Source organism: Gopherus flavomarginatus, chromosome 17, assembly GCF_025201925.1.
Source record: "Gopherus flavomarginatus isolate rGopFla2 chromosome 17, rGopFla2.mat.asm, whole genome shotgun sequence".
Taxonomy (NCBI): Eukaryota; Metazoa; Chordata; order Testudines; family Testudinidae; genus Gopherus; species Gopherus flavomarginatus.
Window position 1 is genome coordinate 24,490,540 of NC_066633.1, and position 27,868 is coordinate 24,518,407.

Sequence of the window (27,868 nt, forward strand, 5' to 3'; positions counted from 1 at the left end):
TTTTATTTAAATCAAATCTATATCTACGGGGCCAGTGGAAGCAGCCTTTGCAATGTTCAGATCAGCTGCTTATTATTTTCTTTTCTCTGAAATTCCAATAAATATTTCTAAAAATAACTGACTTTGATCCTGAGACAAAGTGGTCCAATGAAAGATATTTCCTTTCCCAACTTCTGTTGGTGCATGAGACAAGGTTTTGAGCTGCACAGAGCTCTTCTGCAGGTCTGGGAAGGTACTGCCTAACATGCACAAAGAAAACAAAGGAGGCAGGAACAGTTGATCTCACAGTGCGGGGGGTGGAGGGGGAGAGCAGGGCACTGAGAAGGCTGTTGTCTTCTTGCCAGAGTGCTACCACATACCTGCAGGCGTCATTCCGGGCACAAAAAGGCTAACAGACTACACGACTTAAAGGTACAGGGTCCCATCCTGATCTGCCAGAGCACACACCTTCCTTGCACTCAGGATCCATGCCTAAATGCGTGGCTGGCCCTCCTGCTGCTGTTGCAAGAATCTGTCTCCAATCCAACAGTGAGAGTCAGAGGGCGCATTAGCATCATCCAGCCTGACCTCCTGTATAACACAGGCTGTCCAGCCACACTCCTGGACTCCGGCACTGTACCCATGGCTTCTAAGTGTGCTACAGCATGTCTAGAAAGACAGCCAGTCTTGACTGAAAGATGTCACGCGATGGGAAACTCCCCCATATATTTAGGCAGTGATTAATTACTCTCCCTATTTTAAAGAAATGCCTTATTTCTAGTTCAAATTGGTCTAGTTCAGCTTCCAGCCGTTGGCTCTCAGTCATCCTTTGTCTGCTCGGTTAAAGAGACTTCTCTGATCAGAGCTCTTCCCCCAGGACATAGTTCTAAACTCTGATCAGATCCCCCCTTGGCCTTCTTTGGCGGGAGGTGTTCACTGAGAGGAACCAGGCAGGTATCCTGAAGAGATGGCCAGTGCCTTGAAGGTCTCCCAGCACCTGTCATCACTTGTGCCATTTCCCCTTTCCTGGGCTGGTGAGGGGGGCTCTCCATCCATTACTTGGGCTGCTAAGTGGGATTCCAGAGGCACTGGATGAGAATGGCCACCAGTGCCACTGCAGTGGTCAGGACAATAAAGAAGATGGCGGCTGCCCAGAGCCCACGCTGCTGCCCTTTCACTTGTTCGGGGCTCTCTGCCGGGATCATGTTGGTGAGGTTCAGCACGTAGCCCAAGGTCCAGCCGATGTCTGTATTCGCAGCCTGGGGAAAGAGCAAGTAAGCGTGTTAATGTGCTGGCAAAGTACTTGGAGTCTGGAGCCCCTGCTGCCTCCACAGCTTGTGGGAGAGAAATTCTTGTGCCTCTCTCTGCAGGTTCTGGTCCCGGAGACCAATACAGTCTGGCCTGGTTAGCCATGTGCATCAAAGATGTATCCCCATGCAGGACTGCTGTTACCATGGCTCTGCCCGAGATCACTGTGCTATACAAATGCAGCCAGCAGGAGCCAGCACATCAGGAGCCTGGCATCCCCTTCTGATCCCCCCCAGCTCCTACAGGGGCAGTAGAAGTGGTGCTCCTCCAGGAGTGAAAGTAACTTAAAGGACTTACTGGTATGCCAGAATCCTGAGCAGAGGGCATGGCCTCAACTGGAAGAGGCGTGGCCTCAACCAGAAGAAGTGGGGCCTTTAAATACCAGGGCCCTTTAAATCAAGATTTAAAGGCCCAGGGGCTCCGGCTGCGGCTGGGAGCCCCAGGGCCTTTAAATCACCCTGGAGCTACCAGAGCCCTGGGGCTCCGGCGGTGATTTAAAGGTCCAGGGGCTCCAGCCGCCGCAGGTAGACCCAGGCTCTTTAAAGCACCGCCCGAGCCCTGCTGCCGGGGCCCCAGGATAGCAGAGGTAGGGCTCTGGCAGTGATTTAAAGGGCCTGGGGCTCTCTGCCCTTTAAATCACTGCTGGAGCCCTGCTGCTGCTGCCCCAGAGCTCTGGCAGTGGGGCTTGGGAGGCGATTTAAAGGGCCCGGGGCTCCAGCCACTGCAGGGAGCCCCAGGCCCTTTAAATTGCCAGCCTGGGGAAGCCAGTACTGGACCAGACCAGCTTACTTTCACCTCAGTGCTCCTCTCACAGGGCTGATTCAGCCCTACACAGACATACATTGCTAGTGTCCCCCAGTGCAGCTCTCCCAGCATCCCTCCTGCTGCCCCATTCTTGGATTCTGTACCCTGAACTGGCCATTACAGGCCAGCCCTCATTAGCATTGTGGCCCAGGGCCTTTGGGGTCACAAGCAGTGACACTTCTTTGGGACTGGAGCCATTGCAATGATTCAGAAGCAGACCTTGCCCCTGCAGTGACACCTCTGATGATGATTTACTTTTAATTTCCCCTTACAAATTTGCCATTCCCCATGCTTCCATCCCCCCCACAATGTCCCTGTGACCTCTGGACTACCTCAGCCAGCGGTGACAGAAGCCTGCTGTTAAACATATCTGACTCCACTGAAGTCAATGAGGTTCATTTAGATTTATGCCAGTGTAAAGGAAAAAAGAATTTGGCCCTGTGGTCTCTAGGGAACGTGTGGTGAAGCCATGTGGCCACTAGTGCAGAACTTTCCATGACAGCACACCATAGTCTGCTGCTCCCACGGAAGATCTCCTTTTCCTCTCACAGCCAGGAGGAAGGATGTAGCTGCAATCAAGCCTCTTCAGGGCTCAGTCCTGCTAAGTGTAGCCACCTTTGGTGTGATGCTGAGTGCCCTTGATTCCCAGGCAAACCAGTCTGAGTTGAGGGCACTCAGAACTCAGCAGGTCAGATTCTTAGTTACCAGGTGCAGGTGAATAGCCATTTGCATTAGTGGGCAGGGCCAGCCCAGAGCATTTTGGCACCTGAGGCGGGGAGCTCAAATGATGCCCCAATACCGCCTTGCTTGGGCCAAAACTTTGAAAGGTCTAAATTCTGCCTTCTTCCTGTTCTACTGCTCTCATGGTACCGCTCTGCTACCTATCCCAATAAAGGAGAACTAACAACTTAAAATGCCTTGTTCAAAAATTTTAAGTAACACGTAACTTTCAAACACTTGAACAGCAAATGTAACTTCTTGTCTGCATAGTAAACACTGGCATTTTTATCTGTTTGAATAATCAAAGTGGTGCTTTCCGTGCCACCTTGGTTGCAAAGATTTGAACTGCTTCTAGAAGGTCCACAGTCTGGGCCAGCTCATGCTCTGCTGAGATGGTTGCAAGGCCGACCAGCCTCTCCTCTCATTGTGGAGTGTAGAGGTGTTTTTATTAACTTCAGTTTGGAGAAGCTGCTTTTTTCCACTGGCAACTGTTACCGAAAGTGTTAGAAGTATGCACAGAGCAACAGAAGCATTTGGAAAGAGGGTGGTCAACTTATTTGTGCACATATATTCCAGAACAGGCTTTGGAGTTGATCCTGCTGAAATGTATCTTGAAAGGGCATTCAGTTCATCACCTAAATCACTCACATCAATATCGTGCACGTCATCATGTGCCTACAGTGTCTCTAATGCTCTGCATTGCTGGTGTAGGTCTTCTTCAGGTATAGTGAGGAGTTTTGGAATATCATACAACATCCCAAATATATTGCTGTGTTCCTTGAGCTGCATGAAACGTTCTTCAACTGACTGTACTGCACAATCTAGCACCTGGTTAAATAATTCAACTTTGAATTGTTGTTTGGGGTCTCTTACGGGATTATCCCATGCCTTGTAATCAAAATGTCTTCTTCGGTGACTCTTGTATTCTTGAATGGGTGGGAAAATAGCTTCAGTGTGAAGTTCCTCTGCCAATTTCTGTGCACTCTTCAGAACATTTTGAAATCCCTCATCTGATTGGTTAATTCTGTAGGTATGACTTTGCTTTGTCCAGTTGTTCCATTGCTCCAGATATATCAAGATCAACACCTTGGAGTCTCTTGCTTACAACATTTATTTCAAACAGTATGTCATGCCACAACACTAAGCCACACAGAAATTTGAAATTATGTATGTTTCTGGTGATTCCATTTCCCTCTGCCATTGTTCTCCCATGAACAGTTCCTGTCATAGTATTATCCTCCATAATGGGAACTATGGCATCATCTATCTTCCCAGTTTGGTGTTTGATAGGCTTTATCGCCTCCACTCGACTTTCCCATGGTGTGGCATTAGTGGCTTCAGTATCAGAGAGGATGTTCCCAGATGTTGCTTCAAAATTTGCCATCAATGAGTTGCTGCAGAGAAAAATACATAGATGCTTTGAATTATATTAAAAAATTCAGCAGCCTCACTAGAAGCTGATGCTGCATCACTGACCACCAAGTTCAATGAATGAGAATTGCATGGGACAAAAAAAGCTCGAGGGTTTAACTCTTCAATCCATGTCTGCACTCCTCTGTTCGTTCCTCTCATGTTGGCACCATTATCGTAGCCCTGACCTCTCATGTCAGCTATCGCAATTCCCGTATCTTCCAGCTTTTTAAGAAGCACATTTGTCATACCAGCTCCTGTAGTATCATCAATGTCAATAAATTCTAGAAAATACTCTTTGACAGTCATCATTGCAGGGATATTTTCACTAGGTTCTGTTGTTGTTACAAAATGCACCATTAAACTCATTTGTTCCATATGGCTGATGTCAGGTGTGTAGTCCAGAATAATATCTTGCTGACTTCAGATCTGCCACAATCTTCTGTTTGACTTTTGTTGCCAGTAACTGTATGATCTCACTTTGAATTGTTTTTTCCAAGGTAGTGGTGTGTGTACATTTCTTGGATGGTGACTCTTCTTAGATGCTCCTGGAGTACAGCATCAAACTCAGCCACCAGCTTTACAATTGTAAGGAAGTTTCCATTGTTTGGCACATACAACTGATCTGAAGTGCCACGCAGTGCTAGGTTTTGGGTAGCAAGCATTTTCACAATGGCAGTGAGCCTTTTCAGAACATTTTGCCAGTAAAGAAACTCTGATGCAATCGTCTCTTGATGCTGATCATCTATGGTGGCCTGTAACCTCAAGCTCTTTCCACCTATGGAATGTTCTCTGGTGATTTTCTGCCTTTTCATGGCATGCCAAATTTCTAGCCAGATTTTTCCAGTCCTTTGTTCCTGTAGAACCCAATGTGGCTGGAACATTAGACTGGAAGAGTTTGTAACAAAAACAGTATGTAGCATTCTGGGTTTTTGAGTACATAAGCCTCTCCACTTTGTCACCATTGGGGATTTCACACCAGTAATGTGTTGGATGGAAACTTCTATTTTCATTGTCTTTGGGGAACATGACGTTTTTCACTTGCTGTGGCCCATGCAGTACAAGGAAGTCCCTCAGGCTACTGCTCAAGTCGGTCCACAGTCCTGGATCATCTAGACTTAGGAACTAAACTCAGCAGCAGCTGTTTCTTGCGCCTCCACCACACTCTTCTCTGATCTAGTCTTTTGTTCGGGAATGTGCATGGTTACATCCATTTGAGATGGAGATATGAATGCTGCAGTAGCTGCCAGGTCACCTGCACTCTGACTAACTGGAAGATCAGGCATCTCCTCACCACTCACATTCTCACTGGGGCCAGAAGGCTCACCGTGAATGTTTGTGTCTCTGTATCTCAGGAGAGCTCCATCCTGCATAGATAGAAAAGCTTCCTTTGTTTGCTTGCTTTTTCGGAATGCTGCCCCAGAGGGGTGTTTTCTTCTTTCACTCATGACTGCTGTTCTGTGCCAGCTAGAGTGGCTCTCAACACTCAATTGAAGGGGACAAATAAGCAGGCTGATAGCAGGGCCTGAGTGAGGGAAGATATCAGCATCTTAAGGGCCTAACTGGCTCCTACTACTTCAGTTGACTGCCTGTTCTCCTCAAGTGGGTTCAGGGAAGCAGCAGGAAACAGGAAGCTCCCTGAGAAGCTGGTGGGAATTAGTCCAGGCTCCTGGGGTGCTAGAGAGGTACATAAGATGCTCCTACTCCTCTCTCTCTCTCTCTCTCTCCTTGTAGTTCCTGCTTTCTGTTATTCCCTCTCACCTTTTCTCTCGCCTGCCTGTTATGTCTCTTGTGCCCTCCCTCCTCCAGCACAGCACTACACCATCTCTATGCATCTAGAGCAGAGAGAATACATATGCACCAGCAGCAGACCCAATTTTCTACACTTGGGTCCTAGTGGCGCCCCCCCACAGTCTGGCACCTGAGACAACTGCCTCAGTTCACCTCAGGGTAAGGCCAGCCCTGTTAGTGGGCATAATTCTCACTCTGTGTAGTGATAACTGTAGCCAAGGTTGGAGACAGCGACCCTGGGAGGAGTGGCAGTCGCTGCCAGCTGGCTGCACAAGCCGGACCAACAATGTCTCTTTACCTTTTGGCGGAAATGGATGTTGCTCCACGTTTGTTCGTCAAATTTGTAGCCCTCCTGTAGCAGTGTCAGGATGTAAAAGGCCGAGGGGCAGTAATTGTGTAGGCGCCCCTGACTCTCCTCCTGTGGGAAACTGGCCTGCAGCTGAGAGAGCCATTGAGACAGACAATGCAGACAGCAGTTAGCATGGGGCCTGCAAAAAGCTCACCTTTCCTGGTGGTGGAACAAAGGGGAACAAGCAGGATACAGTTCTATGAAAAAGCTGAAGTATCTGTCTCCATTGCTTAGCCAGCAGCCCCATTACTAGTGCAGAAACCACAGCTGGGGCAGGAAGCCCAAACCCAAGAGCCTTTTTAGCAGTGTGCTGGGACTTGGCCAGTAGTCTTACACTGAAGCTGAGATCCAAAGGGCCTGACACTTTTTGCAGTTCAAATCTGAGACCCCTGCACGCCTCCTTCCCCTCCCACTTCCTAACCTATCAGTCCCTGCACACTGCTAGGACAAGCCTTTCTGCCAGGATGTGAGGAGTGGGATTCCTACCTGCTAATGAGCCTTCAGAGCTCCTCTGCTTTGAGGCTTGTCATGCAGCTCTGGGGCTTCACAGGATAATAGGCAAACACATACTGAACTCTTGGCTGCTACCAACAAGAATCTTACCTCCTTCCAGCCTTTAGTGCAGAAACCCCAGATGGTGGCATTGATGACACTCAGGGGCTGCTCGTTAGTCAGGTTCAGAAAATGGAATGTGTAGTAAAATCCAGAAAAGGCCTGTGCAAGAAGAGGAGAGATTAAATCTGTCTCCTTCCAGAAAACACTGCAGAGGAGCATAACAACAATAATGAGCTTTCCCTTCTGGAGAACTCTTCATCCAAGGGGAACCCCAAAGTGTTTCATGGCAGTAATGAATTTCTCCTCACTCCACGTCTGAGGCAGGCCAGCATTATTAGCCTCATTTCACAAATGAGAAAATTGAAGCACAGTGAGGTGAAGTGACTTGGCTTAGGTGACAATGATAGTCAACAGCAGAACCAAGAGCAGATCTCAGGACTGGGCACTAGAGACCTGAACCAATGCCTACAGTACTCAGTGGAAAGTCTCCCAGCAATGTCATTGTGGTCTCAACTGGCATCAGTATGTAATCTACAGTACCACATGTTTAGATGCATACAAATTCTGTGATTGTAGGTGCAAAGCGAAGTTAATGCTTTTGTAGTCTGGGCATGGTTGAGGTGAGGGGCTATTTCACAGCTGAATTATTTTTGCATTTGTGAATGTAGTCTGAGATCAGCAGCCTAAGAGACTGAAATTCTTTTGTAGCCATAGAATGGATACAGTCTGAGCAGCCAACATGCAAACTTTTCTCCTACTACCCATGCCAGTGTGCCCGAGCTGCATCTTGGGCTAAACTATACCATCAAATTGCCTGAGTGGGTGTTTTTTACACATTTAAATTCTCACAATTTGATTTACAGCCAGAGCTGGCCTAAAAACAGAGGGGCTGAGGTGTGGATTTCAGGGAAGATTGCAAGATTTTGTTTCAATTAAGTTAACAGACTTTAATATCTATTCCCTGACCAGGTCTAAGCACAAAGTGGCAATAATCCTCTTTGTTTAGCATTGAATTTCCTTTGTTTTTGCTTCTGTTGTTGTTTACTTGGAAAAAGAAAACTAAGAGAATTGTGACTGATCACACACGGAAACGAAAAATGCTCCCACACCATACTCCAGAGTGCAATGGGCGCTATGGAGATGCATTGACAAGAATGAACCCAATAACAATTAAATGTGTATTAAAATCCATGCGCAGAACGCCTCTGGAGGCCCTTATGATCACAGATGGAGATATGATACAACATGGTAAGCTTCAAACATGCATGTGCAGATTGGCCTTGGCTCTAGCACAAAATTGGGGCAGCTGCACGTGTCCTGTACTAAGTTGCTTTGAAAGTGACCCTCATTCCTTGGCTGTGGTTGGCAGTGCATAGGCCCAGTAAGTCATGCTAATGGCACAACTCCCTTGGGGCCCTTCAGTGGCTGGAGTGTTTCCCAGGGCAGACAGATCACAGGAGTGACCCCGGGAGGATTCTGCTGGAAGGCGGAAGGCAGCGTTATTACATTAACAGCCATGAATGGCATACAGAGCTGGGATGGGGCGAGTTTGTTTACTCTGCTCGTGACCCATCCTCCCCTCTGGGGAAGAACAGCCCCTGCACATAGGCCCAGCAGATTTTCAAACATCTCCTCCATAGCTTCATGGTTCCTAATGGGGATCTTGGCATTTATCCCAGGTCAAGTTTAGCTGGGGGTTACGCACACACAGTGATACAGCCTCCCTCCAGTTTAGCTATTGCCTTCTCTATCTCCACAGTCCTGTTGTGACCAGGCAGTACAGTGTGACTCCCACCAGTGTGCTAGCCCACTAGAAGGGAAGGGAAGGCTCCCTTACGAAGAACTGCCCATGCCCTGGGGGCTGGTAGACCCCGTTGAACCCGCACGTCCTGTTGGCCCCACAGGCTGTGAAGTTGAAGAGTTTCTGGATGGCACTCCTGCACTCCGCTGGGGCTCCTGTCCCCTGCACCGTGAGAATCTGGCTGGGGTCATGTGCAGCTGGTGCCGGGACGCAGGGACTGTCATACAGGGCAGCGCCAGTGACGTTCTCCTCGTATCCCTTGGGGTAGCACGGGTGGGAGATCTGCTGAGAGGTGAGGTTCTCCTAGAGAGAGGGGAACCCGTTAGCAGCTCTCAGGCTTGGGATAGCAGCCAAACCCCTTCCCTCCCTACCTCTCCCCCATCCCCTCCACCCTCCACCTTGGCGCTTCTGACAGAGTGGCAGCTAAACCCTTATAGGAAAGTCCTATAGGATTTAGAAGAAAACAAGAACTGTCCTATGGATTTTCTTATCCATCCCATTGTATTTGAGACTGCAAATCCTATCCTGGTATAGGATGTCCATGCAAACCCCACTCTGGGTATCTGAGTATCTCCCTCACCAGTGGCAGGCGAGGCCCTGCCTGGCCTTAGAGATGACGCACACACATGATGGCGAGGAAGTCAATGCTCCTTTGGCACCTCACCCTACTCTGCTTTTGTCACATGCTCCTCCCAGAGCTCTGCAGCCCCAACCCACCCAGGCCTTCATCTCATCTCCACCCCCCAATCCTCCATGCCTCTTTGGGATCCAACCTCACAGCTATCTGTGAGGAGTCAGGACCCAGATCCCAGAGTCTTGACCCTGCACGTCTTCACGCAGAACACGGGGGTGGGGGCGCTTAGGGCTGTTGTACTTCAGTACAAACGGGTATGAGTGAACTCAAGCCAGCTACTTTAGCTGTTGCCTGTGCACTGAGCAGTGCTGAGTTACCCCCTTGCACACCAGGTCTCTTATGCAAGGTAAGAAGAGTGGACCGAAGCACCAGCCTGGCAGACCTTCCCCTTAGGTCTCTCATCCCAGCACCAGGACTGGGCTCCCCTGCTTGCCACTTCTTGTGTGGATGTCTCTGCACAGACCTTCTCATGTGCCCTGCACAGGACACAGCCCTGAGTGTCAGAGCCTGGCGGAGCATGGGACAGTCTCTCTGATACCAGAGCACTGCCCAGGTTGGGGAGTTTCAAGGGAAGAAGTAAAGTAACATCCATGGCTTCTTGCTACTTCCATCTGAAACACATGGGTGGAGCCAGGCTGTCAGGGGGAGGACTTCAGGAGTAGAAAGGTGACACATGGTGGGCTGCTGTCCTCCAGAGTACGGGTGGAAAATCATTGCTGCAGCCTATACAGCTCCCCCATTGCTGGCTGCATGGTGCAGCTACTGTGGCATGCGAGGGGTTAATACAAATCCCAAGGCAGAGAGCAAGAGCTGTAGTGTAGCTGACTGGGCTATAGGATCTGCCCTTATTGATCTCCCTGGGTGCTGCTGCAGATTGTTAGCACAGTGTCAAGTCTGAGGACTAGCCAGCAAGAGGGGCGGGGGGAAGATGGAGTCATAAATCACGTAACTATGAGTCACACCCTCGTCTGTGATATCTGGGAGTTTCCAGGGCATAGGAGAAAGAAGGGAAATCCTGCCTCACTGGGGCTTTTCTCTAGTACTTGCTCAGTTTCACAGATTAAGTCTTTGTTTTGCCTGGTCTATGCTCTAAAGAAAAGCAGTTGGCAAAGAGTCCCTGTCCACCCAACTTGACAATCTTCTGATGCTCTCAGAGATTTTCATACTCTTCTCTGGCAGGTCAGAGCCATTTATAATTTGGTTACCCATTTGTTGGTGTACACAGGGTCTGCATGAGCTCTCGCCTGACATCTAGGGATGAGTTGGCGAAGAAGACTTCATGAACCAACTTTGTTTGCGCAGACACACCCACTCTCCCATGGCACACAACAGGCTGGGCCTGCTTTGCCCAAATGATCACTTTGGGCTGGTGTTGGATCACAAGTCACTTTGTTACTGGAGGCAGGGGTAATAAAGGGTTGTTCATGGGCAGCGAGTATCAAAGGCAGGGGAAGGCTCAGCCTAGCCAAACGGCCTGCATGGCCCCAACCACACTCCACCTCCAGGACCAGTCCTGTTTTCCCATCATTCTCTGCTGTGGGGCCCAGGCCAGTGGCCCTGGAACCAGGAGGGTCGGGGGGGGGGCCATAGCCCTCCCACTGTCGCTTGGCCCATCCACTTTTTGCTGGAGCAGACCCTGCCCCCTTCCCATCCTCTTCCCCCCGAGGCCCCACATCCCAGCTAGGCCAGCGCGGAGCCCAGCTGGGGAGCTTGGGCAGCTCTGGGGAGCCGCGGCACACCCTCCACCTTCCCGTGATGTGGTGGAAGGATGGGGGCTCATGTCTCTGGCTGCCTGGGGCGGGGCGGAGTCCATGACTCCACGCTGGTTCCTTCAGCTACCCATGTGGCTCTCCCCGACCTGGCTCCAGCCGGGGCGGGTGGGGCCTTGGAGCTGCAGCCCAGCCATGATAAGAGCCATGTGGGCATCTGTGAGGAGAAGTGGAGTCGTGGACCCTCCTCCTTCCCTGGGTAGGCAGGGAGCCTTAGGGGTGGGGACATGGGCTGGGGGCTGCTCCAGCCCCCCACACTGCAGGCAGGTAAAGAGTCTGCTGCAGCTCCCCGCAGCTGCCTGCCCAACTCTTACCATGGCCAGGCTGTGACTCTGAGCTCCCCTACTTGCCTTCTCCAGCCGGAGCTGGGTCAGAGAGAGCTATGCGGGCAATTGTGGAGAGCCTGGGTTTCTCCACCTACCCTGTGTGTGGAGCCTGGGACAAGGGCAGGGGGCTGCCTGCCTTTGCCTCCACCTCGGGCAGGGGCCCTTGGCTCCCCCCCCATTTTGGGGAGGGCTCCGGTGCCCTGCTGGGGCTAGTGGGGGCCGGCCTGTAGCCAGGGACTCTGGGCGGCTCGAGCCGGTGCTTGTGCCACCTGCCCACCTGGGGATGGGGGCTGTGCTGCCCGCCCTCCCCGTGCTCCAGGGGTGCGGGGTGCTACCCACCTGCTGCGCTAGGGACCACGATCAGCTGCCTGCCTGCCTGTCCGCCTGCTGCTCTGGGGCTCGGGCTGGGGGCAATGCTGGCTGCCCGCCTACCAGGGCTCCAGCAGGGGAAGGGGGGTAGGATGGATGGGGCCCCAGGCAGAAGGAGCAGGCTGGCCAGGGACTAGCCTCCCCAAGCCCGTTGTTCACCTGCCACCCACGGGGTTGTTATCCTTGTTGTATGAATCAAGAGGGGTGCCAAAACCCAGGGGAGTTGAGAGAGGATGGGGACAAGTCTCTGGTGGTGTGGGTGCTGCCTAAGAGTCTCAGACACCATTTGGTTTTTCCTCTCTCTGGTGTGTAATAACAGACCTTATTAAGATACAACTGAGAGTCTTGCTGCAGACCAACAGAGCTGAAGTCACTGATAGCCAGGTCTAAGTTATTATACCTGCTTTGGGACAATGTCTCTGATGCAAGTGACTGCCCAGTCTGCACTAGCGGTGCCTCCCCGCTCCCCCCGGCCCCTGCACTAACAGCTGAAAACGCTGAGAGCTGTATTAAGTGGTCATAGAATCACAGAATATCAGGGTTGGAAGGGACTTCAGGAGGTCATCTAGTCCAACCCCCTGCTCAAACCAGGACCAATCCCCAACTAAATCATCCCAGCCAGGGCTTTGTCAAGCCTGACCCTTAAAAACCTGTGGTGGCCTTCAAGACATCCCAGAGGGTGCAGATTTGGGTGGTGGTGAGTGGCCAGCGGAGTGGCTGATGCCAGAGTGAATGCCCGGACAGTGGAGAGAGCAAGGGGCCTTCCCCTCTCCTCCCCTCCAGCATGGGAGGTGAACACACACAGATGCACCTCTGAAATCTGGATCTTCACCAACCAAGGACAACAACTGTGAGTGGGGTGTGGTGGAGGGAGAAGGGAACTCCCTGACTGGGTGACAAACTTGAAAACAGATAAATAAAAAAATGTGACTCACCAACACTGTTTCTGGCATAAATTCCAGACAAATAATTGTTGACGCTAAAGTTTGAGAAGCTGCTGGACATTTTCATGAAAACGTTTTCATGAGTAAGCTGGTGGGCCAAGCAATAAAGTGAGCCACAAATAACAGCAGGGCAAGGCCACTACATGTTAGTCAACTATTGCTTGATTCATCCAGATTCAGTACATGCCAGCCTGCAACTTTTTAAACATTTAATGGAGGGTTCTGCACTCTTCTGCTCTTGCCCCTGTCCTGCGCCTGATGTGTGGCCGGCATGCATTTACCATTGCATTGGAAGCAGTGCAGCAGGTGTGTGCTGCAGGGACACAACTGCTGTAGTTAGCCACATGGCATGTGTGTGTCACTCTGCTCTATCCAGACAGTAGAGCAGCAGAGCAGGGGCATTTCACAGTGGCACCTGGAGATTTGGCAGCTGTCAAGTGTGCACCTCCCTTGGAGACTTCTGGCACTTCAGCTATTCTCTGCTACCAATCATGGCTCAGCTGACTTACTGCCCAGAAGCAGGAAGCAAGGTGTCACATGGGCCTGACTGGAGAAGGACTCCTCTAGGGTAGAGAAGAGACTGGATATCAATTTTAGTCCCGTGAAAAATTTCAGTGAAAATGAATATTTTTCAGATTTGAATGAAAAAAGCCCAAATTCCCCAAACTGATTTTTTTTTCAGTTTGTAGCAGTTAAAAGCTGAGGGGAAAAACCAGTTTTTGTGTTTTTTTTAAAGGAAAGCCTCCAATTTCCTGACAAAAAACTTCTTTTTTTCATATATGTTCCATTTTATCAAAAAGACATTTTTCATCTAAATTTCTTTTTGATTGAAAATTGTTGAGCAGGTCTATCGGGGTTGACTATAAGATAGTGACCTACAGAAAGTGAAGGGGAAAATGCTAGTGCCTCGTACTATAATTATTTATACCTTCCTTAGGGCTGCCAGCAACATCTTCAGGGCCTGGTCTCGCCCGTAGCAGAGGTAGCTGTGAGTATAAATGGAGTAGTTGGTCCCATACAGCCGGAAGAAGACTTCGGTGCTGTTGTCCTCAATGGTACCACTGGGCTGAAAGGTTATTTGGGTTGAGGCTCCTCCAAGATCCAGAGCTCCCAGAACCTCAGCTGACTGAGGCCGTATCCATTTCCCTGCAAAGGAGAACTGCCCCCACCAAACACTAAGGATTAATTCAGGCTGAAGAAAATCCAAGTTATAATCACTTACTAAAGATTTTGCATGTAAAGTAAACTTTGTGATGGCCTCCTGGATGCCATGTCCCTATCTAGCCACACCTTCAGTGGCAGGGCATTGATCTCAATGCCCAGCCAAGGTACACAGGGCTAGATCCTCAGCTGCATTCCAGCTCCTCTTGCTGTACATCAGCCTAGATCCACTGACTGCAAAAGAGCTAAAATGATTTACCCCACCTGAAAATCTGGCCATATGAAAGCACCTTCATAGGCCGCTTTGCGTGGTTTCTTTGTAGGTGAGAGCAGCAGCAAAGGCACCCTATAGGAGTAGAAATATGTTCCAAAATTTGTAAGGTTCCAAAACTGACTGAGAGGAAAAGCACCTCTGGGTTTTAAGTCAAGAAGGAAAACAAATTGCATGAGTTTGTTACAAATGTCAACACAGATATAAGTAAAGAGCAAACCTTCACTACTGTACTGGGCCGAGGGGGCGGCAACGCTAACAGGGTTCTAGGGACATTACTTTCCTCCAGTTATCTGAATAAGGCCTTCTGTTGCATGCAAATGCCATGGCTTGGCACAGGACAGGGCCTCCTTGAGTCCAAGCACCCCATAGATGCAATGCTGACTGCAGCTATAGCCATTTAAAGGTTTTCCTGTTGTGGAAAGACACCAGAGCCCTCCTATCAAATGAAATGCCAGCTTCCTTTGTGAGAGGTTTGCTCCCATGCCAGGGGTGTCAGGAAGCCAGCTACCAGAGCCCTGGATTCTCATGTGGTGTGGGAATTCCCAGCTGCAGCCAAGACGGGACAAGCCAGAGAAGGGAGCATGTTGGGGAAATGAGTGGGGCTGAGATGACCTGCCATGTTGACTCCTCGTCCAACCCGTTTTCCACAGAAAAGGAGCAGACCAGCCAGCCAAGGTCACTTCCCCCCTCTGCCCAAGCACTGACCTTGATGAGCGTCTCCAGCAGGTAGTTGATTGTGATCCAACCAAAGGATCCTTCCTCATTCCCAGTGAGGATCCGAGCGCCACGGAAATCTACAGGGTACTGCTGGATGGTCTTGGAGACCTCTGCAAAGACCAGGTCTGCTTTAGTGCTGTTCTGCTCCCTGCGAATGGGGAGAGGAGAGATTCCACTGGGCCCCTGATGGACACAGCACAGCAGGCATGGTGGCTGCAGGGGAGGCAGAGTTGCCCCTAGCATACAGCACTCTATTGTGGTTTCAAGGGATACTGACATTAATGTTTATTGCAAAGCATCAGGGATGCTCAGGAGAAGGGTGAGAACTCTCCTCCATCTGGTTACATGTCTCTTCTCAGGAGGACAGGGGGAACACAGGGAGGGTCTAGAAGATCAATCAATCATGTGTTATTGGGAATGGAGGGATCAGGGGCGCCCTAACCATCTCCACCGAGCAGTGTTGGTTTGTGCATGGATAAAGAGGTGAATGGTTAATCTATCAGCTAGCAATAATGGCCACTTCCTACCTCACGGCCCCTGCCATACCCTCCCTTTCTAGTTGTTGATCCCTGTACTATTGGGGGTCTGGGAAGTGAGCGGGCGAAGCCCGCCCACTGCTAAAGGATCCCCTGCCCAGCCTAAGGGGAGGATCCACAGGACCACAGAACCCACTGATTATGGGGGACAACTAATAAAAGAACAGGGACAGGAGTGAGGTCAAAGGGTCATAAGAAGGGAAACTGATGGGGACACCGAGCAGAGAACCCCGGATAGCGCCCACTGCTCCTCGAAGGCGTCAAGGGAGCCAGTGGACGCCGCCCAGAGGAAATCCGCCCGGATACGTGAGCGGACCATGGATCGGAAACAAGCCCCACAGTCACCGGAGTCTCCATCGGCCAACCTCCTCTCCCTGGTCTTGTGGATGGCCTTTTTAGCCAGGGTGAGGAGGAGGTTGACCAGGAGGTCCCGGGACTTCGTGGGGCCACGGATAGGGAGTGCGTAGAGAAGGAGGTGAGGGGGAAAGTGCAGCCAGAAACGTAATAGGATGTTAATGAGGAGCCAGTGTAGGGGCTGCAACCTGGCGCACTCTAAGTAAACGTGCGCCAGGGTCTCCCTCACGCCACAGAAGGGGCAGGTGTCCGGGACAGGGGTAAACTGCGCCAAGTACACGCCCGTGCTCACGGCCCCATGAAGGAGCCACCAACTGATATCCCCGGCGGGCCTCAGGACCAGGGTGGAGTAAAGGCTGGCCCACCGGGGCTCCTCACCTTCCAGAGGCGGCAGGAGGTCCCGCCACTTTGTATCAGGCTTGATCCCTGTATCTATTGGGTATCCAAGAGGTGGGCGGGCAGAAGCCCGCCCACTGCTAAAGGATCCCCCCCCAGCCTAAGGGAAGGATCCACAGGACTTCAGAAACCCACTAATTCCGGGGGACAACTAATAAAAGAACAGGGACAGGAGTGAGGTCAAAGGGTCAGAAGGAGGGAACCTGACGGGGACACCGAGCAGAGAACCCCGGACAGCGCCCACTGCTCCTCGAAGGCATCAAGGGAGCCAGTGGACGCCGCCCAGAGGAACTCCGCCCTGATGCGTGAACGAACCATGGATCGGAAACAAGCCCCACAGTCACCAGAGTCTCCATCAGCCAACCTCCTCTCCCTGGTCTTGTAGATGGCCTGTTTGGCCAGGGCGAGGAGGAGGTTGACTAGGAGGTCCTGGGACTTCGTGGGGCCACGGATAGGGAGTGAGTAGAGAAGGAGGTGAGGGGAAAAGTGCAGCCAGAAAAGTAATAGGATGTCAATGAGGAGCCGGTGTAGGGGCTGCAACCTGGTGCACTCCAAGTAGACGTGCGCCAGGGTCTCCCTCACGCCACAGAAGGGGCAGGTGTCTGGGACAGGGGTAAACCGCACCAAGTACACGCCCGTGCTCACGGCCCCATGAAGGAGCCGCCAACTGATATCCCCGGCGGGCCTCGGGACCAGGGTAGAGTAGAGGTTGGCCCACCGGGGCTCCTCACCCTCCAGAGGTGGCAGGAGGTCCTGCCACTTTGTATCGGGCTTGATCCCTGTATCTATTGGGTGTCTGGGAAGTGGGCGGGCAAAGTCCGCCCACTGCTAAAGGATCCCCCCCCCAGCCTAAGGGGAGGAACCACAGGACCACAGAACCCACTGAGTTCGGGGGACAACTAATAAAAGAACAGGGACAGGAGTGAGGTCAAAGGGTCATAAGAAGGGAACCTGACGGGGACACCGAGCAGAGAACCCCGGACAGCACCCACTGCTCCTCAAAGGCGTCAAGGGAGCCAGTGGACACCGCCCAGAGGAACCCCGCCCGGATGCGTGAACAGACCATGGATCGGAAACAGCCCCACAGTCGCCGGGGTCTCCATCGGCCAACCTCCTCTCCCTGGTCGTGTAGATGGCCTTTTTTGCCAGGGCGAGGAGGAAGTTGACCAGGAGGTCCCGGGACTTCGTGGGGCCACGGATAGGGAGTGCGTAGAGAAGGAGGTGAGGGGAAAAGTGCAGCCAGAAACGTAAAAGGATGTTAATGAGGAGCCGGTGTAGGGGCTGCAACCGGGCGCACTCTAAGTAAACGTGCGCCAGGGTCTCCCTCACGCCACAGAAGGGGCAGGTGTCCGGGACAGGAATAAACCGCGCCAAGTACACGCCCGTGCTCACGGCCCCATGAAGGAGCCGCCAACTGATATCTCCGGCGGGCCTCGGGACCAGGGTAGAGTAGAGGTTGGCCCACCGCGGCTCCTCACCCTCCAGAGGTGGCAGGAGGTCCTGCCACTTTGTATCAGGCTTGATCCCTGTAGCGGAGTGAAGACCTGCTCCAGCCCTGGGAGAGGTCTGGCAGGGTGGGAGAACAGCCCAGGCTGAGTCGGGAAACAGCCACAGCTGTGGCCATGCCCCAAACGGACTCAGCTGGCCCTATAAAGGGAATGCTGGGCTGAAGCAGTCAGTCTCTCTCTGTTTGTAGAGGGAGATGGGCCAGGCTGTGGCCTAGCATAAGGCCAAAAGGTACTGGGGGTTGCAGAGAGCAGCCCAGGGGTAGGCCAAGGCAGCAGGTCCAAAACCAAACCCCTTTGCCTGTGATAAGTGGCTTATACTGCAGTCTGCCCCAGTGAATGGGGGCTAGATGGAGACTAGGTAGTAGCCAAGACTGAGGTGAAGTGGGGATAGTGGGTGGGGGCTCCCCTGGGAGGGGGAGACCCTAAGACTGGGGGTTACTGGTGGGGGCAGCACCCCAGACAACAGGGCACTGGATCTGGGAGGGACATGGGGGCCAGAGGACAGGTGGATCAGTGGCCTGCAGAGGGCGCTCCACAGCTGGCATGAGCTAATTCCTGGAAGTCACCAGCAGGAGGCGCTGCAGGCGTGAGTCTGCTCCTCTGCAATCACCCCCCTCCTCTCCTACAGCTGCTGGTTTCCCCGCTGGTGGGGCTCTGCCAGAACCACCCAGCATGGACAGGAGGAGTTCCCAGTGCCTCTCCCACACTGCACTGACTGGCGTGTGTTCATTATGGTCTCTAGCGCACAGGCCTGTGTGTGGTGGGAACCGGCTTTTCCCTGTGCGGAGCTGCCTCCTCGCAGTCACTCCCGGTACCTCAGCAGCCGCATGCCCGCAGTAGCGCCCAGGTAGGTGGGCGTTTCTCTCTGTTGCTCTGCAGGGATGATCGTCATGGCCTTGTCCAGACAGGCCCTCAGGCTGGCTCCAGCATTAGCAGGGTTTTCAGCGTAACTGGAGATCCCAGGGCCTGGAATAAAGCATCCCAGTGAGAGCCTGAGCTCAGCCAGGCACCTGAGACGGACTGGCAATGCTGCCAGGGCTTGGCCTCAGAGATGGATTTGGGGTTTGTGGAGGCCCTTCCGCCTGCAGTCCACCCCCCTGCTTCCCCCTGGCACTCCTGCCAGGGAGCTGGGATGGGTTGTGGGAGCTTCCCCCACTCCAGTCAAGAGTTCAGGGAGGGCAGGCAGAGTGGGGCAAACTCCTGTGCCCGGACCCCACTCCCCTGCAGGAGTGGTGGGTGGGTTGGGGCATGAAGCCACTCATTTTTCTGGGGGACCCCAATTGGGCACGGGCCCTGTTGTCCCAATGGCTAATCCGGCACTGCCTGGTCTGATACCCTGGGGCTGGAGAGCTCACAGCGAGGGTCAGACCCTGTAAATATTGGATTGTTCAGCACAATGGAGCTACCAAATGGAGCTGAACAGGAAGCAACAGCCTTGTCCCATCCAGTCACGGAGCTGAATCCAGCTTTGAGGTAACCAAAGCAGAAGCATTATGATGGTGACACCAGGACTGAATGTGTCCCATTCTCTCCAGCAGCTAAAGTGAGCCCAACAAGCTCTCCCATTGGCTGGTGAAGCTCTGGGCTGGTATCATTCTTCCCTGGGGATGTTCTTGCTGAGGCAGTTTTCAGAGCTGATCGGGCTGCAGGTCACAGCACCTGAAAAGACGTTGGGTAGCCAAAGAGAGCACAAGGCAGAGCTCCTCACCTTGGAGGAGAGGGTAAAGCTAGGAGTGATTATCACACTCGTTAAACCTGCACATGATCTGTGCAATTGGCTGCATTGCCATCTGGCTCTGGTAAATGAATCCACTTGTTGGGGTGTCTCCTTGTTTATATAAGGAGGAGAAAGGCAGGTGTTAGCTATGCACTGAAGAATGTACAAGAGTAAATATGCACAGGGGCATGAATAGTTGTGTTCATAATGGATGTGAGATAGCTGTTTGTTTACCTCAATTAAAATCTCATTCTGTTTTCAGAGTGGTAGCTGTGTTAGTCTGTATCAGCAAAAAGAACGAGGAGTCCTTGTGGCACTTTAGAGATTAACAAATTTATTTGAGCATAAGCTTTTGTGGGCTACAGCCCCTTATTCAGATGCATGCAGTGGAAAATACAGTAGGAAGATCTATATAAGCTTATGCTCAAATAAATTTGTTAGTCTCTAAGGTGCCGCAAGTACTCCTAATTCTTTCTTCTGTTTTGAGATTATATTTCTGGGATTTCATCTCGATGAGATTAGCTCAGCCCCTCCCACTGGCTGAGACTGGAACTGGAATGGGTATGTCAATATTTGTCTTCCCCAGATTCCAATGGACCAACAGTTCCATAAGTTCAAGGTCACTCACACCCACAGGACCTTTGGTTTGTGCTCACTTAACCAATAACTTGGTTCCCTGTGGCCTTGGAGCCTTGTCTTTTATCCAGAGCTCTAAAGCAGAGGAATCTATGTGATACCATCAGTGCTTCCCTGTGCTTCATTCTAGGCTCACCCGTGCACTGGACACGGTCCATGCTGATTTCAGCTACTCAGTTACCCCAGGAGTGCTGGGCTAACACTCCTTGTGCTGCTCTGCCCTCCCCAAGGGTTCTCTTTTAATGCTGTTAAAGACAATCATAGTGCTAAGATTCCCACTGGTCCCTGTGCTGCCACCCCTCAGCCCATAGGTGCCAACTTTTCCCAGCACAGGTGGGTGCTTGCCCCGGCCCTGCCCTGACTCCACCCCTGCCCCCCCCTCCTGCCCTGCCCCCATTCCGCCCCCTTCCCCAAAGTCCCCACCCCAACTCCGCTCCCTCCCTGCCCTTATTGGACTCCTTCCCCCAATCCCTGCCCCGGCCTCGCCTCTTCCTGGAGTGCACTGCATTCCCCTTCCTTCCCCCCTCCCTCCCAGTGCTTGCTGGGGCGAAACAGCTGTTTGGTGGTGGCAAGCACTGGCAGCTAGGAGGAGAAGCAGGGGAGCGCGCTTAGGGGAGGAGGCGGAGTGGAAGTGAGCTGAGGTGGAGTGGGGAGCTGCTGTGGATGCAGAGCACCCACCAATTTTTCCCCATGGGTGCACTAGCCCCGCAACATGCACAGAGTTGGTGCCTATGGCTCAGCCCTGTGCTGCAATACACCTCTCTGTTCCAGTCTTGCCTCACCTGGCTGTGCTTACACATCTCAGCCCTAACTAGCAGCAACCTCTGGGTCCTCAATCAGCTCTGCTTGTGCACCTCAGTTCTAAACGTCAGCTGCCCTGCTGGTCCCCTCCCCCCCCACAGCTGTGCAAATGCCCCTCAATCCCTATCTGCAGCCCCCCTGCTAACCCAGCCCTGGGCCTCTCATGCCCAGACTGACCATTGTGTCAAAGCTGAACAGTGATTTTGGGATATGGACAAACATTGAGGGGGCTGGGACTGAGAACCAGCTAACTCATTTCACTGATAATCCAGCCCCATGTAAAGCCAGGCTGTCCAGCTAAGCGACTGTCATACTGCCCTGCTTAATGCTGGGTCTGTGTGTATGGAAATAACCTGTGGGTAAAGTCTTCCCTTTGCGCTAGGTCGCTGCCCCAATAAAGATGGCTTCTCCAGTGTCACAGACACCTCAGCAACCAATCAAGGCCTTTCGTCCAAGCCAGCTCTCCCATTCTGCTGTACGCTCAGCACAGAGCCTAAGGGGAGAGCTCAGGAAGGAGAAACAGGAACATCTGACCGCACTGACCTTGCACGGTGCAGGCCTCAGCCTGGCTGACAATGCCGGTGCCGTTCTCTTTATTCGCTGACCACTGGTAGATGTAGAGGGCCGTGTGCGAGGAGCCAGCGTCAAACACCATCCCATACTGAAAGGGGAGCCAGGAGGGGACATGAGGTCAGAGAGCACTTTGGCTTTGGGGATTTCCCAGCTGTCCCCAGGGAGGCAGCATGGAGGGGGTAGCTGGGACCCAGCTTCACTTTGCAGGATAATACAGGGAGCTGGTGGGGACTGGCAGGCAGTGGAAATTCAGACGCCAGAGACAGAGACTAGCCAGTAGCAGCTGTGTAAAGACCCCCAAGGAGCAGCATCAGGGATAAAAGCCAATATGTCTGGCTGGCTCTGAAACCACAAGCCCCTGGTGCGTGAGCTAGCAGGGAAGCCTCTGTTGGTGCTTGGCAATAGGAAGATTTTGTCTCCTGTAAACCAAGCGCTAGGGGCAGTGCTGTGTTTCTGCATTGCCCAAAGTACTAGCCATGCCGGGCTATGGGGCTGTGTACAGGCATCACCCCCACCTCACTGACAAACCCCAAATGTGCCCAAACCTCCTGTAAAGGCCTGAGCTTAACTCTTGATGGGGTATTGGCTGGATACCTGAGCTACAGCCCCAGCTCCTACCTTGGTACCTGGAGGCAGATAAACATCCTTCACACCCACAACCGCCAGGATAAGAGCAATGATGCCAGAAACAACAATGACTGCTAGGAGACACCCAGCAGCAACTGCCTTGGGACTGCATCCCATGGTGACCTGCAAGATGAAGGACCCTGGCTGAGATCGGTCACATCTTTAAGCCCAGCACCAGCCTTGGCAGGTATCACAAGCCAGAGAACTTCTCAATCGCCTTCCTATTTGTCTATGCACAGCTTTGCTGTTAGTGTCTCAGGCCATTCTGGGCAGAGTGACCAGCTCCATATGATGGGTCTTGTGAGGCTGACAGCCCCAGGTGGGCTTGAACAAGCTCCCCTCAGCTCCCCAAAGCACTGGCTCTCTCTCAGATTCTCCAGGGGGCCCTTCGCTCACAGTCTGCTGGCAGACACCCCCTTCTTCCCACTTCTCAGGCCGCAAGTCACAGGAGCTTCACAGCCTGGCATTTCTAGGCTGGTGTTTTCCACGCCCCATCCTGCTGCCCCATCACTTCCCCTCCCCCCACGGTCTGAACATGCCTCTCACTTCTGCTCTCTAAATCAAGGAGGAACCCCCAGAGCATGGGGCACTGGGTCTGAGCGTCTCTCTGAGCCCTTTGGGATTCCCCATTCTCATGCACCTGGCAGAATCAATAAATCAGAGCAGTGAGCAATGGAGGAGGCACATTAGACCATCATGGCCAAGCCTTCCACTTGGAGCCCATGTGGCGCCTTCCCTAGACTGCTTTGCTCGCTCTAGATTGAAATGTTTCAAATGCACGGCTGGTCTGGAAAGGGTTCGGCTCCTGCCTTGTGAGCTAACTCACAGTTGGTACCCCGGCCAGAATGAGAAGATGGCCCTTTCTGTGTCCCTGAGTTACCATCCTGTACATACAGAGTGAAATCAAGAGGTGAGTGCATGGCTGTAACTAGAAAGGGTCAAAGAGGAAGACAAGTAGGCCCATTCCCCCTTACACTTCCCAAGAAAATCATCCTCCCTCCTTGAGGGTAACATGGCTCAGACAATTGCAGGCTGTCAGGACCTCATCCCAGATGCATCTCATTATTTAGTCAAGCTAGAAGTGCTGTAACAAGGCCAGAGTTGTGCTGCATGGCAGACCCTGGGAACCCCCAGAAGCATCACTAGACTCTGGTAAGGCTGCGTAGCCATTATCTGTCATGTACTCTATTCGTGTGTGGTCCAGTTCCCCAATGAATTCAGAGTGGGTAACCAAGCACATTTGTTTCTGTACATAGTTATTGCAAAAGAACATGGACCAGCCCCAGAAACACATCCTGGCCACCTGTCACAAAGAGCCATGCAGTGCCAAAGGATAGTCCGAAAGTCAACAGGCTGTGCACTAGAACATGTGTGATGGCACACCTTTCCTACAACCTCAGGGCCCAATCCAGCAGAGTGCTGAGAGCCCCCAGGAAATCTTACAGACCTGCACCTCCCACTGATTGCAAGAGGTGCTCAGATCCTTCTAGGATCAGGACCTAAAATTCAGTGAGAAATCACAGCAGTATAACCAGTGTGAGAAAATGACAGAGTCTGGTTATATCTGTGCAATGGCCTACCCGCCTAATACATGCAATAGCTGAGTAAAGACACTATGTTGTGCTACCTCCCCTCCCTCTCTGCCCTCCAACCTGCTGCGTAGGTTCTGCTTGGTCAGGAGTTGGGCTGGAATAAAACAGAAACAGAAAAGCCAGCAAGCAGGATGGGTGGTCCTAGGGCATGTTGCCTAAGGCCACAGATCCCCTATGTTCAGTTCTCAGCTGAACCACTGACTGCCTACATAATCTTGGCCAAGCTGCTTAATCTACTCTGTGCTTCTGTTTCCCCATCTACAAGTGCTCCTGATTGTTGTTGTGCATCATCAACAATCAGGAGCACTAACCCCAGTAGATTAATGGGGTTAGTGCTCCTGATTGTTGATGATGAGGTGCTCGGATACTATGGTGATGGGAGGTTGGCCTTTTAAATCTAATACTGCCCAGCATCAGATGCAACCATTGGAGATAGGTTCCATTAGTAGGAGTTCACAGTTGTTCCCCCGTTTTGTGTTTTTTGCACTTGCTGTTTACTGAACATACGTAGCATTTCACGCACAACGGGGAGCGAAGCACAGCACATTTTGCTGTATTGTCTTGTTGGGGGAAGATGGCCTTAGAATATGTGAAATACAGTCAGTACAAGCGTGCTGTGGTCAGGTTTTCTGCATACTTCTTGGAAGAGAGGATGTCATTGGCCAAACCGTTCCCATTGCATTGAGCTATAGAGTTCGGATGTTAAGGCCAGAAAGGACAATTCTGCTCAGTGCCTGAGTTCCTGCATAGCACAGGGAGTGAGCTGGCACACATGGAGCAAATAATCAAGCAATCAATTTGCAAACATCTAGAAGATAATAAGGTGATAAGTAACAGTGAGCATGGATTTGTCAAGAACAATTTGACAGGATAACAAGCCTTGTGGATGGGGGGGGAAGCGGTAGATGTGGCGTATCTTGACTTTAGTAAAGCTTTTGATATTATATTGCATGACCTTCTCATAAACAAACTACGGAAATACAACCTAGATGGAGCTACAATGTGGGTGCATAACTGGTTGGAAAACCATTCCCAGAGAGTAGTTATCAGTGGTTCACATTTACAGTCATGCTAGAAGGGCATAACGAGTGGGGTCCCACAGGGATCAGTTCTGGGTCCAGTTCTAGTCAATATCTTCATCAATGATTTAGATAATGGCATAGAAAGTACATTTAGAAAGTTTGAAGACAATACCAAGCTGGGAGGGGTTGCAAGTGCCTTGGAGGATAGGATTAAAATTCAAAATGATCTGGACAAACTGGAGAAATGGTCGGAAGTAAACAGGATGAAATTCAATAAGGACAAATGCAAAGTACTCAACTTAGGAAGGAACAATCAGTTGCACACATACAAAATGGGAAATGACTGCCTAGGAAGGAGTACTGCGGAAAGGGATCTGGGGGTCATAGTGTACCACAAGCTAAATATGAGTCAACAGTGTAACAGTGCTGCAAAAAATCCAAACATCATTCTGGGAAGTATTAGCAAGAGTGTTGTAAGCAAGACCAAGAAGTAATTCTTCTGCTCTACTCCACGCTGATATGGCCTCAGCTGGGGTATTGTGTCCAGTTCTGGGTGCTACATTTCAGGAAGGATGTTGACAAATTGGAGAAAGTCCAGAGAAGAGCAACAGGAATGATTAAAAATCTAGAAAACATGACCTATGAAGGAAGATTGAAAAAACTGGGTTTGTTTAGTCTGGAGAAGAGAAGACTGAGGGGGGACATAACAGTTTTCAAGTACATAAAAGGTTGTTACAAAGAGGAAGGAGAAAAATTGTTCTTGTTAACCTCTGAGGATAAGACAAGAAGCAATGGGCTTAAACTGCAGGAAGGGCCGTTTAGGTTGGACATTAGGAAAAACGTCCTAACTGTCAGGGTAGATAAGCACTGGAATAAATTGCCTAGGGAGGCTGGGGAATCTCCATCCTTGGAGATTTTAAAAAGCAGGTTAGACAAACACCTGTCAGGGATGGTCTAGAGTGATAATACTTAGTCCTGCCATGAGTGCAGGGAATGGGACTAGATGACCTCTTGAGGTCCTCTCCAGTCCTACGAGTCTATGATTCTGTGATTTCTGCAGGGGTCGTTTACCCAGTTGACTTGTCAGCCAAGCTTTTTCCTAGACTCTTTCCATCTCTCACAGCCTCCCTATAACTGAGCTCTTCAGCCCACACTCTGCCCTCAGCCACACCCAGTGAAGGGGCTAGGGCTGCACTGGTTTGCACAGGGATGGCTGACCGCACCTAGCATTGCTAGCCCACCGACGATGCACAACAGGGAACAGAACATGCACTCTCCCTTAGCCGGGCTGGAGCTGTGGTGCTAACTGGAGAGCAAAGTCCCCAAGCTCAGACTCTGATACACACGGGAAGCAGGGCGGCTGGCTGAGAAGGGGAGGGTTGTGCAGAGTCACTGTTCAGCCCAGAACTGCACTTTACAGGAGCTTCCCAAGCTGCCAGACTTTGCGAGGAAAACCACCCCGGAAGCCCTCGCACCTCACCTGCACTGCCGACAAGGAGACCTTTGGGCTCACACAGTGGTGCTTCTCGTCTGTGCTTCCATTATTCCATGCTGCTGGGGCAGTGCAGTGCCGTGTGCCTGGACAGAGGCTGCCAGCACCCAGCACACCCCAAGGGAAAGTCCCCTCCCTATGGCCCACAACCAATCACCTGTCCCCTGGAAGCAGGCCAGGGGCCCTGACAGCCTCTCCCTGTCAGGCCAAGGTGACGCAGCAGGTGAGGGGATGGCTGGACTATTTACCTACAGAAACAGGGCTTTGGTTTTAACTGCTTCACTGCTGGAGAAGGGGCCAGGCAGCAGGGCTAGGGGAATCTTGCTTTGTCCTTTGGATGCTGCCAGGCCTGATCCAATCCGGAGCCTCACCTACAGCAGGAGGGGACCTTCTTGTGGAAAGTGCTCCGCGGGTCCCTGCACTTTCTGACAGCAGTGAAAGGGCTAATGTGGCTATTCCCTGAATCAGCTGTAAATGTGCTAGCCAGAGCGGGAGGTTACCCTGCACCACTTACAAGAATCCCAGGGCCTGGGGGGCAGGGAGCCCCTGTGGAAACAATGTTCGCTCAGGACTCTAGGGTGTCTTCAATCCAAATTAAGTTGCAGACCCAGTGCTTTAAAAGAGGCCTCCTGCCTCAGGCCCTCAATCTATGGGGCAGGATGATCTGCTGTTGCTGGACAGTGCAAATAGAGAGATAAAGAGTGAGAGACCTCAGTCCCAAGCTGCTATTCAAGTCCTGTCTTCTCCCTCTCCCCCAACCTCTGCCAATATCTCTCAGTCCTGACTTGCAGCCCTCCTGCCATTGCTACACTCTCCCTCCCCGTGCCCCACGCTCTGCCAATGCCCTTCAACCCCAGCCTGCAGCCCCCCTGCTATTCCACTGCTAAGCCTTTTAACCAGAGATTGCACCTCATGCTGTGTTCAGGGTCACACTCTGTGGCATACCCTGCACAGGTCTCCCCCAGGCTTTGCTAGAGGATTGAGGCAGTGCAGCCCAGTGGGCAGAGCACTTGACTGAAACTCAGGAGACCTGGCTTCACTGTATGGATCTGCTGTGACCACGTTTTCTATGTCTTTCTTCCCATTTCCTGCCTATTGACACCAAGTTCTTCAGGACAGGGACTGTCTGTGTCTGTGCAGAGCCTGCACGATGGGGCCATCATCTTTCTTGGGGCCTCTCGGTGCCACTGCCACTCTTACTGCTAATCCCCGAGTGCTCACGAGTCTACAGAGTCATTTCCCCTTCACCAGGGCACTAACCCCAAGGTTGGCTGCTAGCCATTGAGGAGGCAGCTTCATCCAAGCAGCATATGCTTCTGAGATACTGTGTGTGTTTGTGTGAGTGTGTATGCATGTGTGTGCGCTATAGCCAAGCAACACTTTGCCAAAAAGCAGCCCATTTAACTCCTCCACTGCTGGATTCTCCTTCATGCCCCATTGCCAGCAATGGACCATGCTGGTGCATTTGCAGGGATGTTCTGTCACACGTACCCAGCATGTCTGGGAACTGCGAGTATGACCATGGTGCAGCAAAGATCGGGTTACTGCCATGGGGCCCTTCTGCAAACTTCAGGGCTGGGTGAGAGGTGGAACTGGCACCTCCTGCCTTTCTCTTGCCACTCAGCTGTTGCCCCTCCTGTCTCCTGGCAGGGTGGAGTAGTTCCCCCACTCACCATGAGACTCTCAGCCTGAGATGTACTCAG

General features: G+C 51.9%; 1 protein-coding gene across 1 annotated transcript; it reads right to left on the reverse strand.

Annotated features, from left to right (window-relative positions):
- Nucleotides 1–691: 691 nt before the first annotated feature.
- ENTPD8 (ectonucleoside triphosphate diphosphohydrolase 8) lies at nt 692–26,235 on the reverse strand. The gene is made up of 10 exons (XM_050926526.1): nt 26,154–26,235; nt 22,051–22,182; nt 21,403–21,520; nt 18,521–18,671; nt 14,900–15,059; nt 13,688–13,918; nt 8,754–9,020; nt 6,965–7,075; nt 6,311–6,451; nt 692–1,238 (listed from the first exon to the last, which is right to left on the reverse strand). Exons 2-10 carry the CDS (start codon nt 22,174–22,176, stop codon nt 1,047–1,049), a joined length of 1,497 nt encoding a protein of 498 aa, XP_050782483.1. The 5' UTR covers nt 22,177–22,182; nt 26,154–26,235; the 3' UTR covers nt 692–1,046.
- Between the last annotated feature and the right edge of the window lie 1,633 nt (nt 26,236–27,868).